We start from the raw sequence: 17,594 nt of genomic DNA, 5'->3' as shown, positions 1-17,594 counted from the left end.
TGAATTATTGCATATAAAGCCCCAAAAATGGATGTCTCAATAGAAATTTTCATGAGGCATATTAATGCAAGTAATATGTCGAATTTTTTGATTGATAGGCTCACGTCGAATTCTTTTGCCAAGACCAAAATAAAAATGCGTTCAGTGCAGGCCCATATATATCAAGTGCTTAGATTGGGCCTCTAGTCCACAAGCATCTTACTTCCAATTTCCAAACTACAGTGCTGTGATTTTCCTTAGTTTCTTCACCTCCCGGCATTTTCTACTGAACAGCACAGAACCAGAGATCTGTGCATTACAAGTTCACAATCCAACTGAAAACGCCCTCCAGCCGGTAAACAAAGTCCACCCGGGTGAGAGCCCTCGAGTCGGCGACTCACTAGTCAACGGCGATGGCGGATCCGGCGAATTCCACACTCGGACGAATGCTGTTGGATGAGATCACTCCCGCTGTCATGGTCCTTCGCACCCCTCTCGTCGAGGAATCCTGCGACAAAAATGGAATCTCATTTATTGAAATGCTCAGTCCTTTCTGCAATTTCAACAATATTGATGGTTTTCGTTCTCTCCATTCACCTATACATACATACATACATTCAAATTCATTTCTCATTGTACATTTTAATATCATTACTTGGAAGCTTGAGCACTTTTTATCAATTCCACTTTGAGAATTATGTGTTTAGTTAATATTAAATTTCTTATCATTGTTCCGGTACAGTGCCAGTGAGGACGGCAAGTGATCAACCCTACAGGTTGAAGAAATTTAAGTTGCGATTGTTTTATGCATCAGATATTCGGCAGCCTAATATAGAGGTATACTTAATTGCTTAAATTCCATAGAAAGTAGTTAAACTGTTCTATGCAAATATGTACTGTCATCCCTAAACTTTACTTGCTTTGTTGAGATTCAAGTCGCATACAAGCTCATAATTTACTACTAGCTCATTATCTCAGCCTTAAGCAAGATTTTTTTATTTGGTCCTTTGGCCTATATGAGTGTTTTTCCATAAACTCAAAACAACTTATATGAATTTTCCATTTCAAATGGCTTTTGAAGATATTATGATAAGCTCATTGGAATGGTTTATGAAAATAAGCTCAAATACGATTTTCAAAAACCATAATTGTCACTTGGTTGTTTTTGGTATATATGAGTGGAACGGGGATTAAACTTCGAGACCTTATATATGGGTTAAAAAACCGTGACCTCATTGAAACACAATTTTTAAGCTTATTCTAACAAGCTTGTTGTTCTGCTTGTCCTGGTGCTTGCGTGGAAGTTGTTGAAACACCAAACACCGCAAGAAGCTAAAATCTCCATTTTCATTCTATTTGTGCCCTAGAGCATTGAATAGATTTCTGAAATGATTTGTCTTATTTACGGTTTTTTTTTTGGATAACTGATTTGTGCTTAACTAGGTTGCAAAGGAGCGATTAAAACAAGTCATAACTCAAGCTGGGGACAGGGATCTTTCAGAATTCTGCTCAGACCCACCAAGAATTGAGACCATCATAAACTGTAAGTTTTGTCTTCCTGTAATCATCCTTTTCCTCCGTTCTGACAACTTCTGGTACATTATACTGAAGAAGTGATTCTGAAAAGCACAGTAAACACAAACAAGTGTAAACTCTGTGCTTTCCAAATTAAAGTTGTCTTCAGTTGATTGCTTGTTTCTTTTCTTTTGATTCTTGTGCCATGAACTTAGTTTCCTATTGAAAGTTCAGATTTATAAGTTGGTGTTCCTGACTAAATATGTGGCATTCTTATGGACTGATTCTCTGTTGATGCTCAATTGAAGCCTCTCAACTTGAGTTCCTGCCATCATGGTTTCAGTTTTTAAACAGAGAGCTAGTGCGCACAGTATCCTTCTCAGAGCATGAAGCTTTTGACCATCCAGTGGCATGTAAGTCCACCCCCACCCACCTGTTCTTGTCTATGTGCTGCCACTCTAGAAACAATGTTTACAGTTGTTCCTCTTTTTCTATTATATAGAGTTTTTTGTGCTTTTGCTTTTGATTTTCTGACATGCCGCACTTTTGTCAATATCAACTAGGTCTTTTGGCTGTTTCTTCGAAGGATGAAGATCCTATCAATAAATTCGTTGATCTTTTCAACACTAATCAGTTGCCTTCACTCCTAAATGATGGTGCCATGGACCCAAAGATTTTCAAGCATTTCGTATTGGTGCATGATAATCAAGATGGCACATCAGAAAAGTATATTGCTGATTCCTTTGCTTTGGAATTGCTTGGGAATTAATATAACTTAATAAATCATAATAATGAGATCATCTCTTTCGCAATCTGATTGTATATATGTATGTGGCTGTGTGTTTATGGATATAAGCCCACACCTTTGTGATAAGTTCATGATCTCTATACATGTGAGGTTAAAAAAAGAACACCTGTTATTATGAGAGAGATTGCTCCTTTATTAGCTTTTGATCTGCTAGAGTTTAGCTACTTGACAGTTGACACTATCGTTGAGCAAAATAAGAATGTTTGCCCACCAAATGAAAATGTAAGGTACTGAAAAATAAAGTAAATTAGTAAATGAAATTTGATGGTACTATTTGTCACGGATATTGAGCATTCCTGAATAAACTGTTGTCTCAGTGTTAATGGAAAAATTGAGTTTACTATCTGCGGGATTTTTCTGTGTATTTTCCTATTCTGGGTTTAAATTTGCGATTCAAAGCTTTAGTGCTGTGGACAATACTAAAAAAACTTATCACTATACAGAAAACTAGATATAAGATTTACATGATAAAAGATTGAAGACTTAATTTTACTGAAGTTCTGTATATGAATCAAAATTTGCTTTCTCAGTTGGGGTTTCTTAGGTCTTTGAGAGAGCATTTCCTGAACCAACTAAGCAACTAACAATAAGATTATTTTATTCTGAGAAAATAATAATAATAATAAAAGAAAACTGCAGTTCCTACTAGTGTTAGGAAGATAAGCACATATGAGCTTGTAGCAATCTTATACTTGAAGCATTCAGGAATGTGCTTCCAATATCTATAAGTTGACTGCTAATTATTATGGAACTTTTTGAAAGAGCAAAAAGAATAAGGAAACTTGTGTCAATGCTATGCATTTCAGAAGTTGTTAAAACATTGTTTCTGATGCACTGGTTTCTTTTGTGGCAACTGTCTTTTTACTCGTTGAACCCACGCTCATGCTGCACAGTGATGGTTATTCACTTAATTGTATTCATATTTCTTTGCAGAGCAACCAAAATACTGGCAGACATGAGAAGCACATTTGGGGCAAATGATTGCCATTTATTGTGTATTAACTCTTCAGCTGATGGATCAGCAGATCATTGTGAAAATCCATGGGCATCTAGTGTAAGCTAATCAAGACTAATGTAGCTCAATTCGTTCATATAGTTATATACACTTTCTTTTTGGTTTGTTTGTTTATATACATGCTAAGTAGGGATGAAATTTTTTGCTTGTATCCTCTGACAGAAAAATGATGTTTCAAGTAGCCAAAAGCTAGGTAGCTTTCTCAGCCTTGCTGACATAGATGAGGTACCCTCCCCACCTCCTCTTTCAAATTGTTATAGCCTACAGTTTGCAAATTGCAATAATATCTCAAGGATAAAAGGCATTGTACACAGACATATACATGTTCACTATGATATCAACCATTTTTTTTTTGGGTTTTTGTTTTTGTAAGTGATGTCATTATGAAGCGAGTAACTCTTTTTGAATATGCAGCTGAAAAATGTTATGCATGATCTGTCATCCAAACATATAATCCCTCATATGGAACAAAAAGTTCGTAATCTTAATCAACAGGTACCTCTTCCTAACTTCCGATTTCATACAGTGCAAAGTGTTCTGACTATCTAATTGAATATCATAATATTCTTGCTTCTGCTGTGGATTGTTTGTTTTATGCCACATATAGGTTTCTGCAACAAGAAAAGGTTTCAGAAACCAAATTAAAAACTTGTGGTGGAGAAAAGGGAAAGACGATACAGCTGAAAATCAGACAGCGTATGCTTATGCTTTTCTGTTTTGCTGCATAATTGTATGCCCTTTATTTTTCTTTATAAATGACTGATTGACTTGCATAATTGCTTGGACAGGTATACTTTCAGCTCCATTGAATCACAAATTAGGGTGCTAGGTGATTATGCTTTCATGTTGCGTGATTATGAACTTGCATTGTCAAACTATCGACTACTCTCCACAGACTATAAGCTTGACAAAGCATGGAAACACTATGCTGGAGTTCAGGTAATTCTTGATATTACATTTTTGGATTGCGATTATGCATAATCATATATTTGTTGATTGTCTGCTGGAAATCTTTCATGAGTTCATCCAAGAGTGTAGTGTATAGTGGTCTGAGCTGTGGGTTAACTATCAATTTGCTCCAGTTGCTATTCACTGCATTGAAAATTGCACTTGAATATGGAAATAATAACTCTTTTTAAGTTTTTATATAGTTATTTGCAAATTACTTATTCATTTGGATTTCATTTTCCAAAAACTAGGGAAATGGATTTAACTATCCTTTTCTCACTTTATTTTGTTCCTTTTCCTCTCTACTTCTTTCTGTTCTCTTTTATGGGATGAACCAGGGAAAATAAACCTTAAATCTTTTATGAACCAGATAATTGTTATTAATGCTTTGCTATCACTAGAAAGTATGCATTTTATTCAGCTACTTTGGAGAGCAAACTAGCAAAGATACCCAAAACTCGTTAATTAATCTAATTTCTGGTGTGTCTTTCCTCTTTTTCACTTTGATTGGGAACTTGGTTAGTTGCATGTTAGAAAAGTTTTGTTGGACCATAATTTGAATAATTGTCTGGATGGGCTGTTATCTATAGTCAATCATACACATTACAAATTTCTAAGTACAATATGTTAATTTTAAATGTTGGCATTAACTTAAAATTTGTGTATACATCTGTTTCTTTGATAGGTATTTTTGTTTATGCATCTTCATCTTTCATGACTGTGTTCTTTATATTATATTTTAGGAGATGATGGGATTGACTTACTTCATGTTAGATCAGTCGAGAAAGGATGCCGAATATTGCATGGAGAATGCTTTTACTACATATTTTGTACGTAGCCTTTTCCTTTCTGGTGTGAATATTATGGAGTAATACATTATTGTGTAAAATACATCATGCTATGAGTCACTCTCTCCTTGTCCTCGAAATTTCACTTTCCATTGTCTGCCTAATGAAATACAAGAAGGAAAGAGGTAATAATGTAATATTATATCATGGGACAAACACATATGGTTTACAACAGAACCAGATTTTGGCCCCAGAAGGTTGGCAGTTTCTTTCTATTTCCGTACTGTAAGAAATAAGTCACTTGATGAAGCTAAACAATCTGAAAACAATTGAACATCAAACTACTCTTGTGACTACAATATATGAACTTCAATGCGTAGATATTGCTTATAAATAAAGGGTGGAGATATCTTCTAAAAGAACGTAGCCCAACTTGGCTGGCGTCTCTTTTCTCTTGGTTTAAATACTTTTGCTTCTGCAACATCTATGCTCCTCTTTGCATTTTATTCCTTTTTAGAAAAGACAAGAACAGACAGTCTTTTGAAGGATCTCTGTTTTGTTTTATCTTTTTGCTATAAGGAAGAATGGGTAAAGTTGTAGATGGCCTGTAGATGTAGATGTAGAGTTCCTCTATGTGCAATCAGCTACCATGCTACCTTCTTTGTAACCATTTTAGCTATGAGTGCATGAATATGCCTTATTTATGAGGAAGGGAATAGTTCTTATTAAAAAATGTGTGAACCAGCATATACTATTTGGGGACAATAAGATATTAAGTAACACAAAAGTAAGAGTTTGCTCCATGTCTTAGTTTTTACCTTTTGGATGTGGATGTCTAATGTTGATGGTTTTAATTTTATTTTTTATTTTTAAATAAATTCAGAAGCTTGGCCCATCAGGTCAAAGAAATGCTACACGGTGTGGCCTATGGTGGGTGGAAATGCTGAAAGCAAGAGATGAGTATAAAGAGGCTGCTAGCGTTTACTTTCGAATCTCTGGTGAGGTAATGCCCAGTTTATGCTAACATAATAGAGATAAATGCTGTATCCTATTCTGAAGGTTCACCTTTCAGGAACCTCTGCATTCAGCTGTAATGCTTGAGCAAGCATCTTATTGTTACTTGTTTTCCTCTCCACCAATGCTACGCAAATATGGCTTCCATCTTATTCTTTCTGGAGATTTGTACAAGAAATGTGATCAGGTTTCTTCTCTCATCTCATCATGTACATATATAAACACACATTTGCAACCATGTGTAGATGTTGAAGCGTGTAAAGAGCTTGAACCTAGACCATAAATATTTGTGTTGTCTCCTTTATCAGATAAAGCATGCAATTCGAACATACAGAGCTGCTCTTTCCGTTTTTCAAGGAACTGCTTGGAGTCACATTAGAGATCATGTTCATTTCCACATAGGAAAGTAAGTTACTATTTACTAAGATATCTCTAATACTAGTAAATTTTTAGTTAATTCTAGTACATTTTCCCATCTACTGAGAATGCAAATGAGGGTAGGTTGATGATTAATATGCCTGGTTCCCTCATTTTTATAGCACCGTAGTATCTTTGGTTTGCTCTCTTACTGGATATGCTATGGCTTTATTGGATCTTCCAAAGAATTCTGCTTCTTAATTTTTTTTTTTTTTTATGAAAAAGGATTATGACTAGTTAACTATGGTACAATTTACATGATGTTAATATCCTCCTCACGGTATCAGGTGGTTTGCTGTTCTTGGGGTGTATGATGTGGCAATAAAAAACATCCTAGAAGTCCTAGCTTGTGGTCATCAATCCAAGACAACACAAGAGTTATTCCTGAGGGACTTCTTTCAAATTGTTCAGGTTGGTACTGCTTATCTTCTCAGTTTTTCTCAATGCTATTCCTGTTTGTGACTCTTCAAAGGGCTGGCTGCTTCTAGCTATTGTCTGCTTGTACATCCAATTTAAGTCACCATGGACCAGAATAGATTTGCATTATATATTGTAAATTGAACTGCCAATTATTCAGGCATTGAACTATACTCTAATATTTGTTAACATAGTTAGAAGAAAGGGGAAATGGCTTGATAAACATATTTACTGGAATCAGGTTTCAAAAAATTATACCATGATGATTTAAAAAGAAAGCAGAAGGAATGCAGGAGAGTGTGGTTACCTTCATCTTAGAGATTAGAAGGCATTCATACCTCTTGTAGAGTAGAACAGAAGATAGTGGGGGTTGAGCAGATCAACTTCATTTACCACTTCTGGTTTCAAATATTTGAAGAATCTTTTCTATTTGCAATGTAGTCTAGTGTTAGCCTCTATGTATCTGATTTAGACAACTAGACCTAGCCATATCACATGTCTTTTCATGTTTACTTTTTAAATGAATTGAATTTGTGAAGCAAAACAGTAGAGGTTTCTTTGTTTACTATTTTTATTTGAGTTACACAGAAAACAGGTAAAACGTTTGAGGTTCCAACACTTACGTTACCTGTGATCAACATCCCTTCAATCAAAGTTATTTTTGACGATCATCGCACTTATGCATCACATACAGCGGTAAGCGAATAAGGCATTTCTTTTATCACTTCATTTTAAAGACTCTTACCTTTATAATCCATTTTACCACTCTCATTTTTCTAGTCTATATCTTGTCATAGTTGATTATACATTTAGCACTTGGTGGATGGCATCAATTGGCTTGTTGTTTGGTTAAACATACCATTTTAGTGAATACTAATGTTAGTGCAATACTATGTATTTTCATGTATGCAGCTTTTATGTGTTTATGCAATTCTATTTTCCATTGCCTTTATCATTACCTCTTATTAATTCCATTTCTTTGCCTTCTACTTATCATTTAGTTGTTGAATGTTGACATGCTGTCTTTTCTCATTGTTGTGTGCCTAGTTTTTGTCAGAGAATATATGCAAACTGCTTAAGATTTGACATGTTCATGTAGTTGAGTATCATCAGGAATAACAGTTCTATACTATTCATGGAGTTGTACGTTGTTACTTGTATTCTTGAGATTTGCTTATCTGATATTGCCTATAATGAAGCCACATTAATTTGATGATTTAATGATTTTAAAGAGAACACTTTCCCTTGCATTTCAATATCCATCCAGTATGTATTTTTTGAATTGGGTTTGAATCATATTGATATTTTGTGGATTTCTAGAGCACTTACAGCATTCGGCACAATGTCCATGTTGGTTACAGCTAGTCCTGTATTTGGTGCCTATGGTTGCTTTTCCTCATTGCCTACTCAACACAATAGAAGGATTTTCCAAGATGATTTATTTCTATGTTGTATGCTCCTTGGATCAATCACAAAGTAATTTCAAAATTCAAATATTGCCCATAGCTTTAAAATTGCCCAAAGATTGCCACCTGTATAAATATTCTTGCTTATTTAAGAAAAAGTAACAGGACCTCTCTGTGATATTGCATTATCTAATGTTAATTGTATTGAAAAGTTAAATGTAATTATGGGTCTTTTGTCTTCAACTCATATGCCCCATACTCTTCTAAGTAAACTTTCCTTTAACTAGAAACAAGGTGATTTCAAAACCTGCAGAGACACCAGAGAACACTCCAACTTTGGGGTCTGGAGTTCCTACATATTCTTTCTGTAGTGCTCTATTAGTTACATGCATAACCTTTGGCCTTACAATTTTGCCTGATTATATTAGCTTACCATCGATTTCTTCAATTATAAGTAGTCTGTTCTTTATTAGACTTTTCATCTCTTCATTGCCTTCCTTATTGGTGACAGGTAGTGTTTCTAATTACTGAAGTGTTTGCATATTCTGTCACATAGCACTTCAAGTATAATGCTATTTTCTTTTTTCCATTTGTTTTTTGCAAAACTTATAGGTCAATGTCAAAGAAAGTTTGTGGCAGTCATTGGAGGAGGAGATGATTCCATCACTGTCCACGAGTAAGAGTAACTGGCTGGAATTGCAATCCAAGATTTTGCCCAAAAAGTTTAAAGAATCAAATATCTGTGTTGCTGGAGGTAAAACTAGTTTATGCTTTTAGATATCGTTATCTTTCTTGTGCAATTGACCTTTTTATGGTGTGCAGTTTTTATTGACAAATGTTTTGGTGAGTTTTGAAGTGTCTACTTTAGTTTAATGGTGTTGGATGCGTTGGCAGAGACTGAAAGATGCCAACTTTTTTTTTATCCTTACAATGGCAGTGATTGTAGGTTACTCAGGCGCACGCACACATACACACATGTTAATAAGAAGGAATATAAAAGGACTTGAACTTAAATTACACCTTCATGGATACCTATTAAGAGAAATAATAAAACTTTTACACAAATAACAAGTAGGTAAAGGCTAGTGTTTGTATATTGTCTGCAGTACCCATACTATAGTGCCAATTTAGCAATTTTAAAAGAAGTTACAAATAACCATATAAAACCAACTCATTTTAAATAAATAAATATATTATTTTGTGTAAAAGTTTTATTATTTCTCTTAATAGGTATCCATGAAGTGTAATTTAAGTTCAACTTTTTATATTCTTTCTCTTAACATGTGCATTATATAATTCTAATTTTTTCTCCTTTCCCATGTGTACCAATAGTATAGCCTTATTATTTTTCTCAATTTCACTTCATGTTTTTACAGAGGCAATTAAAGTAGCTGTTGAATTCAAAAACCCACTTCAGATAGCTATACCAATATCCAATGTTTCTCTCATCTGTGAACATTCTGTGAAAAGTGATGCACCTGCCTCTGGTAAGTCACTAGGATGAAAGTTATTTTTACCTTTTTCTTTTCACTCTCCCATTAGTCATTTTATTTTATTTTTATCGATGGTCAAATTATATCTATTCGACTTTCCCTTTATTTCTCATTTTCTCTCTTAATGGACTAATTTTCTCCATTCATCATTAACACTATATTGGGTAGTGCAGATGTAAAAAATGTAAACAGTCATCAGAATGACCTGGAATCTAACCAGTCAGTCAATAGCAGGTATGTATATGAATCTTTTATAATGTATGCTTTGGATTTCCATGCAATTTGCTCTTTGTAATTCGTATTCTATTTTGCTCATTGGAATTATTGAAAAATAAAGGTTTGAACAATTTAGGATTTGAAGGTCTGGTGGGTGGCTAGTAGCCACTCCCTGTCAAAGATGTGGAAGCTATGATATGAGAGGAAGGGAAGATAATATACAACTAGAAAGACTATATAGGATATTAGATAAGCTGAAGACTCAAGACTTTGCCTCTGAAAGCGAAAAGTCCCCTAGAAATTATAAGTCTTACATATTTAAGACGTTTATTTTTAACAAGAATTAAGGCTTAGTTGAGTTGTGTTTTTATAATGCTTATGCTTATTGGAAATGTTGATTGGTGATTTCAGGGACTTCAGCTCTGTCACATCTTCATTTACGTTGTCTGAGGTTGACATTGTGCTGGGAGGAGGTGAAACTACTGTGGTTAGTTGTTCGTTCACAAACAAAATATTTCCTAGCATATAATTCTGGTAGATTGTATATTGTTTTTTAGTCTAAATTTTGATCTTATGACAGTGAAATTTTACGGGTGACTTCGCAACTCTCAAAAGAAATACTGATTATATGCTGTTTGGTTTCCTACTTTCTATAGAATGTTAGCTAAAGCCCAAAACTAAGTATCTTAGTTAATAATTCTTGTGCTACCTTACTAGAACTCAAATATGCAATACAGGTTGACTCCTAATTCTAATGTATTTTTATTTTCTGTATTGAATAAAATGTTTAAATATCATGAAAGGAAGTGTTTTACAATGGATCACAAATAATAATCATATGACAAATGCAGATATTGTATAAAAGATGAGTGGGTGGAGAATATTTTCTATCAAGGCTTTAACATGGTTGTTTATGAGCTTATCATGAGTTAGTTACTTATAAGTGGCGTCCGTTAATGCTGCATGTATTTATATACATGACCTCAGAACTTGTTTTTTTAATCTCATACAGTGTACAATGTATACATTGTCATCCATTTTTAAGTTGTCATACATTACATACATCTCATACTGATGTTATCATCCTCAGCCCTGACCCGCTCTATGATATGAAGGTGATTGTATATATTAGTATAGTTGCTTGACTGAAATCATATCCTAAATGGCTAGCACCTCCAGTATAGTGATGGTCCACAAGTTTCTTCAGAAAATTCTATTTCTTCTTAATTGCACTTAAGGATGATAATAATTATCCTCTACTAAATATCCCATTGAATTTTATTCTTCAGGTAGAACTGAATGTTACTCCCAGAACAGAAGGCACTCTAAAGATAGTTGGTGTGCGGTGGAAATTGTCAGGTTCTGTGGCTGGATTCCGTGAATTTGGTCCTGATTTAACCAGGAAAAGAGTTGCAAAAGCTAAAACAAAATCTAAGCGTAGTTTGATTGATAATCTGCAGTTCTTAGTTATCAAGGTTCTGCCTCTCTTTAATGCCCGTAGTTCATGCTGTACATGCCTATTAAACTAACATTTACATTTTGGCAATTACTGCTCAATATGCAGAGTCTACCTAAGCTTGAAGCATTCATTCATCAGTTACCTAAAACAGTTTATGTGGGAGACTTGCGGCCTATCACTTTAGAGTTAAGGAATCCATGTGAAATTCCCGTGAAGGTATGGCCATCCTATTACAACATTTGTGATAGGAATAGGTTTGCTTTAGGAGTCAAGACTAACGAGCTCATATTGGAATACAAAGATCTTATTTTTGTTTTTACTTTAGAAGAAGTTTTTTTTTTTTTTTTTTTTGAATAAATCTGTTGTGTATATATAGTTATTAGTGCTTGTTTGTATAATGTTTCTGCATTTACTGCCATGTGAATGTGCTGAGCTTCTGATGTAACATTTGAGCATCCTCATGATGTATAATGTATGAATCTGCTTTTATTTGATTATAGATAGATAAAAACTCTACATATGCTATGACAGAATTTAAAGATGAAGGTCAGCCCTCCAAGGTTTCTACAAATTGGTCATAAGGAAGCTACGAACATGGAATTTCCTGTTTGCTTGGAGAAGGGGACTGAATCCGCTGAAAATTACATACAATCAAAGACCAAAAAAGCATCAGATAGTGTTTTTTTGTTTCCTGAGGTCAATCTTAAACTATTGTTTTGCATCAGCTATTTAAGTCAGGGTGTATCCCTCATCCTTGTGTGTTTTTAATTTCATTTTCCAGGACATGGTAATTATGGAGGGAACACCCTCCTCGTGGCCGCTTTGGCTTAGAGCTGCTGCTCCTGGAAATGTTTCATTATATGTAACAATATACTATGAAATGGAAGATACGACAAGCGTAATGAAATATCGTACCTTACGCATGCAATTTAATTTGGAGGTTTGTCTTGTCTTGAATGCCGATGGCTGTATTATTTATATCTATTTTCCAAGTTCATTAAATGTTTCTGCAGAGTCTGGTGTTCTCATTTGCATGAGGTCATAAAAGATTAATTTCAGCTCCACACTCTTCTCCCTCTAAATAATATCTGGATCGGTGACCATAAATTTCTGATTATTATTATTTTAAAAAAATTTCTGATGGCAACTGTTAATTTGGAATTTTATACTGCAAGTTGTTTATTTGGAATTTTACTCTTGCAATTCAAACCACTATGTTTGTATGATGTCTTATTGGCTTTTGCAGGTTCTTCCATCATTAGATGTCTCATTCCAAATCAGTCCTCGTCCTTCTAAATTACAAGAGTTACTTGTGCGGATGGATGTCGTCAATAGGACTAGTGCAGAGACTTTCCAGGTTCATCAGTTGTCATCTGTTGGAAACAAGTGGGAGATGTCATTGGTCGAGCCAATTGATACCATTTCAACAGATTTTCTAATTGCTGGTCAAGCTGTCTCTTACTTTTTAAAGCTCAAGGTTGGTTGGTATTGCAGTCTGTAGTGCTTTATACATTGCGCCTGATATACTCTATTTGTGTTTTATCTATGTTTAGGGTCTGATTGTAAATAGTTTACTTTAAGTTAATAGTAGCTTTATATTTGTTTGTCATTACTCTATTGCTTACGTGCTTTTGCTTTTTGTTAAAATTCATTACCCTTTTGACTTCAGAATTGCAGAAAACCTGTAACTGAAGAGGAGAGAGCTGCTTCTCTTGGTCCTGCAGATAGAGCAGATGTGAAACTGAACCATGCCAGTAGTGAAGTACTGCTTGATGTCTACAGATCTCCATTGGTTGAATTTCACAATTGTGAAAGGCTTCACCAAGGAATGCCAGGCCAGGTTTTCTTTTTCACTTGTTTTCTTTTAGCTAAATAAAAAAATGAAAGATTTGTTTTGGATGTATCAACATATGACAAATTTCCCACTACAAAGTTTCTGTGATAGATAATAACTTTTAACCCTGCTAAGTTTTTCTATTTTCTGCTCTTACAATATTCCGAGTGTAATAAACTATTAATCATTTACTCTTTTTGCATAAGATGCATTGAGAGAATAAATATATTGTCTTATTTATTGTTTTTCACTTTCAATTAGGAGCATCAAGATATGGTTGATTTCATATTGCTGTGCCGACAGCAGAGTGATGACAAATCAGGGCAAAACTCTCTGAATATTTTCACTCACCATGCATGCTATTGCAGGCAAGTACCATTAATTATTTTTATGCTTAAACAGATATTTATAGCATGGTTTTTCAACAGTTCCTAATTTTACTGTTTAAATCTCATGTATGTGGTGGTGACTTACCGAATATGTTTGTCATTATTGTTGACATGCCATCTTTAGGATAGGATAGGATAGGATAATTTATTACCCAAAGAAGTAATTTAGTTCTCTTGTATTTTGTAGAGTGATGAGCACAAGCCCAATATGGTGGCTGCTGAATGGACCCCTGACTATAACACACAACTTTGCTGCTGCTTTCTGTGAAATAAAATTGACTATGGGTGTCCATAACTCCTCAGATTTCCCTGTGTCAGTTTCTGTTGGTCCTGCGGATTCTTCAGCCAGTCTCAGTTCAGCGAGCAGTGCATCCCCAGCTTCCGATAATGAAGTGGGCTGGCATGCTTTGCCACAAATGAATGACATTAAAGTTGCATCTGATATCCCTCGAGCCCCAAAGACACTCGTGTCCGAGAGTACTGCACCTTTCATTTGGTCAGGTTCAAGTTGGACTCATTTTAAACTCGAGCCATTATCTTCTACAGAAATCCCTCTTCAAATTACCGTGTTTTCTCCTGGGACATATGAGCTGTCAAACTACTTGCTACACTGGAGTTTTTTATCTTCCGGTGATCAAGCGGACAAAGGAGATGTATTGAGACCAACCGGGACTTGCGAGGGGCATCCATACTACATAACTGTGCTACCACAAGATTGAACACTTTTGGAACAATTCTTTTTCCCCTTCAATAAGAGTGGAGAAGATGTCTGCAGAGTAATTTTGTACCTTCAGCTTGTACATCAGAAAGTTTCAATGTACATACACAGAAACCGAAATATTAGGAGAAAACATTCTTTTGACCTTAGAGGGGAACACATGCTCTTTCTTTCCTGGAGCCCATTGAGGGCCAATATATCTATATGACAATATCCACATCCACTGGTTTAGCTTGTGTGAGGTTTCATTCGACTTTTACTGGTCTCTGTACTTAATCCATCCTTGAATTTTTGCTGGCTTGCTACAGACTATTGTCGGTCAAAGGTTTGAAGTTAATGAAATTTATTTATGGACAATTGCCTGTGGATAATGTTTTTGCCCATCTAATCTGTCAAATTATATCATGGACCAAAGTGCTCCATATTACATTGTGGACCTTTGTCTAAAATGACATTTAGATTGTGGACCTTTGTCTAAAATGACATTCAGATGTGTTTACAGATAATTTATAATGTAATGTATTAACTGTAGATATTTTGGTAGTATGGTACTTTAGTATTTAATGAAGGAGATTAAATTGAACTTTAAAAAAGAAATTCAATTTGTTTTTTTAAAAAAAGAAATTATATCGATGCTGGGGTCATTGATAGAGGCATGGGGCCAAGAGTATCAACAACTTGCAGAGTTGCAGAAGAAAAAACAGTAGAGGATTGATTAGTTTACAGGGAATGAACCAAAAGACAAGATAGCGCTGTGTAAAGCTGACAAATGGTGACTATCCAATATTGGAGAAATTGTAACAATAATGATAAACCAACCATCCAAAAAAACAAAAAATACTCCGTATTATGAAAATGAAAGAAAAAGCAAATGAAAAATTAAAATGGTGGGTGGGGCCAGGAGCAGGAAGGAAGGAAGGAAGGTTTGACTTTGACTAATTGGAAAAGTAATCATTTCTTCCATGGCTGAACAGAGAGAACAATGATCAAGATAACAATGAGAAGGATTATGATTCCGATGCAAGCCCATTTCCTGGTACTCTTCTGGTGCTTCCTCGCAACCTCCAGATGCTGTGCCCCTCCCCTCACGAAACTGCTCGCCCTATTCACCTGGCTCTCTATATCGTCAAGCTGCTCCCCTTGCGTCTCCACCAACACAGCCATATCCAAAAACACCTGATGCAGCTCTTTAAGACTCCTCTCCACCTCCTTAACCGCCTCGTGCCGCTCTTGAATCTCCAGCACCGTCTCCATCACCTCCCCTCTCCCCTGCTCCTGTATCGCCTTCTGCAGAAACGTCTCGCTCTGCCCCGTCGAGATCAGCCTATCCACAACCGCCTCCTCCGGCTGCTCTCCCGTCACCGTGAAGTACCGCCGCTGCACCGTCTCCCGGTACTCCGCCGACATCTTCTGCCGGAGGTCGTTGAACTGGTTCATCGACTCCTGCAGCTTCTTCCTCAGCCCGTTCACCACCGACGTCCTGGTCCGATCCGAGGAGCTCCCCGGTCCGCATCCCGCGATGCTCCGGTTCGCGGCGTTGGACCGGTCCAACGCCTCGAGCCTGACCTTGATGAACTTTGCCTTCTTCAACGCCACGGCAACGTCGTTGTCCATCTTGGCGCGTAGATCTTTGACCTGCTTGGCATTGTGGAGAGTCTTACTGTGTTCATTGGAGGTGTTGAGACGAGTACAGATGTTGTCGAGGTCCCGGAGCTCGTCCTTGATGGCCTCCACGTCCTCGAAAAACTTGTCGAGGTTGACTCCTCCGGTGCCGGCGGTCATCTCGATGGAGGCGTTTCCATTCGGCGACAATTGATCCTCTCGGTAACGAGAGAAAGATCCAGAGAATAGATCATTCATTTTGACTTTTGACTTCTGAGATTGATCAATAATCCTCCTATAAAAACTTAATTGTGTCTGGAAAAGATTAAGAAGGAAAAGTTTTTGGAGGCTTAAATGAAGAAGATGATCTGGTAGATCGAGGCGCAATGAATTCCTGAGCGGAAGAGAAGTGGAGTGGGCTATGGAGAAATGAATAATACACAGAAATCAATAGATAGATAGGCGTGGGGTGGGGTTGTTGAAAGAAATGGCAACTACGACTCGGCACTTGGGAGACTAGTATTAAGGCGACGACTCTATTAACCAAAAAAACCAGAGAAGAGTCAATTCATAATAATGTGGGGACTGGGGGGCCAGGAAATAACAAAGAAATCGCCGTAACCGTGAGGGTGGGAGGAGAGGGTCAACACAGACTTTTTTTTTTTTGTTAGAGAAGAAGAGTCGATGATCTCGAGATCTCTTACCATATGTAAATTTGGAGTCGTATTGTTAGATGAATGAATAGGGTGTTCAACAGTTAAGCAAGCATATATAATGGACAGGGAGTGAAGTTTCTGTGAAAGGCCATCCTGCGTTTAGTACTAAAAGTACACGGTTAGACATCCTTGTTTTATATAAGCCGTGATTATTAGTTGGAAAACACGGCTTGGCGGTAGAGTTTAACGTCTCTCTTAATATATATGTAATTTTATTGGTTACATACTTGAATATTAAGAGGATGGGATGAATTTAATTTACGCGTTGTGTGAATGACTAAATGGGTGCGCCAAAAGCCTTGTGGTTAAGCGGCACCCGGTGTACACTCAAGCCTCAGTGGAGGAATCTGTTGACTCTTTGTGCTTCAGTACTTTGAAAAAGTAGCTAGGAATCTGTTGACTACTACTGCTTATTATAACCGAGTCAGAACTCAAAAAAAAAAAATCATAAATGGGTGCAGCGATGCCTATTAGTATTGGAACAACACTCCACTTTTGTCATTTAAGTCATTACAAGATTCCTCCCTTCTATACCAAAGTGGTACCATTTATGCTTTGAATTTTAGATGCCGTAAAGTGACAAAAGAATAAACTAAGAAATATGAATTCAAGCCAGAGACCTTCTGGTCTAGTTGCATAACTGTGGCTCTACTAGATGAGAGGTCACATGCTCGAACTCTATACGTTGAGAAAGTATGTATGGACAATTGGACATATATTACATTGTAAACTAGACCAAACTGTTTGATTGACATTGTGAACTAAGAAATATGAATTCAAGTCAAAGATTTTGTGGTCCAACTGCATGACTGTTTTTTTAAATGGGAGGTCAAATGTTCTAATTGAGAATTAAATGTATC

General features: G+C 36.1%; 2 protein-coding genes across 2 annotated transcripts; one reads left to right on the top strand and one right to left on the bottom strand.

Moving 5' to 3' along the window:
• Positions 1-251: 251 nt before the first annotated feature.
• Positions 252-14,773, top strand: LOC116030205 (trafficking protein particle complex subunit 8). The gene is made up of 28 exons (XM_031272381.1): positions 252-555; positions 722-816; positions 1,423-1,522; positions 1,803-1,907; positions 2,058-2,220; positions 3,236-3,356; positions 3,480-3,542; positions 3,732-3,812; positions 3,925-4,013; positions 4,106-4,256; positions 5,009-5,095; positions 5,937-6,056; positions 6,126-6,254; positions 6,376-6,473; positions 6,772-6,895; positions 7,490-7,597; positions 8,920-9,061; positions 9,684-9,794; positions 9,974-10,034; positions 10,428-10,503; positions 11,306-11,491; positions 11,581-11,691; positions 12,007-12,171; positions 12,257-12,415; positions 12,722-12,952; positions 13,145-13,315; positions 13,571-13,677; positions 13,886-14,773. The coding sequence occupies exons 1-28, from the start codon at positions 393-395 to the stop codon at positions 14,415-14,417; spliced, it is 3,849 nt and encodes a 1,282-aa protein (XP_031128241.1). The 5' UTR covers positions 252-392; the 3' UTR covers positions 14,418-14,773.
• Positions 14,774-15,102: 329 nt separating this feature from the next.
• Positions 15,103-16,769, bottom strand: LOC116030206 (syntaxin-121-like). The gene has a single exon (XM_031272382.1). It carries the CDS (start codon positions 16,274-16,276, stop codon positions 15,368-15,370), a length of 909 nt encoding a protein of 302 aa, XP_031128242.1. The 5' UTR covers positions 16,277-16,769; the 3' UTR covers positions 15,103-15,367.
• Between the last annotated feature and the right edge of the window lie 825 nt (positions 16,770-17,594).

Source organism: Ipomoea triloba, chromosome 9, assembly GCF_003576645.1.
Source record: "Ipomoea triloba cultivar NCNSP0323 chromosome 9, ASM357664v1".
In the NCBI taxonomy this organism is placed as follows: domain Eukaryota; kingdom Viridiplantae; phylum Streptophyta; class Magnoliopsida; order Solanales; family Convolvulaceae; genus Ipomoea; species Ipomoea triloba.
Note: the sequence above shows the minus strand (reverse complement) of the source record. Positions and strands in the feature narration are given on the sequence as shown.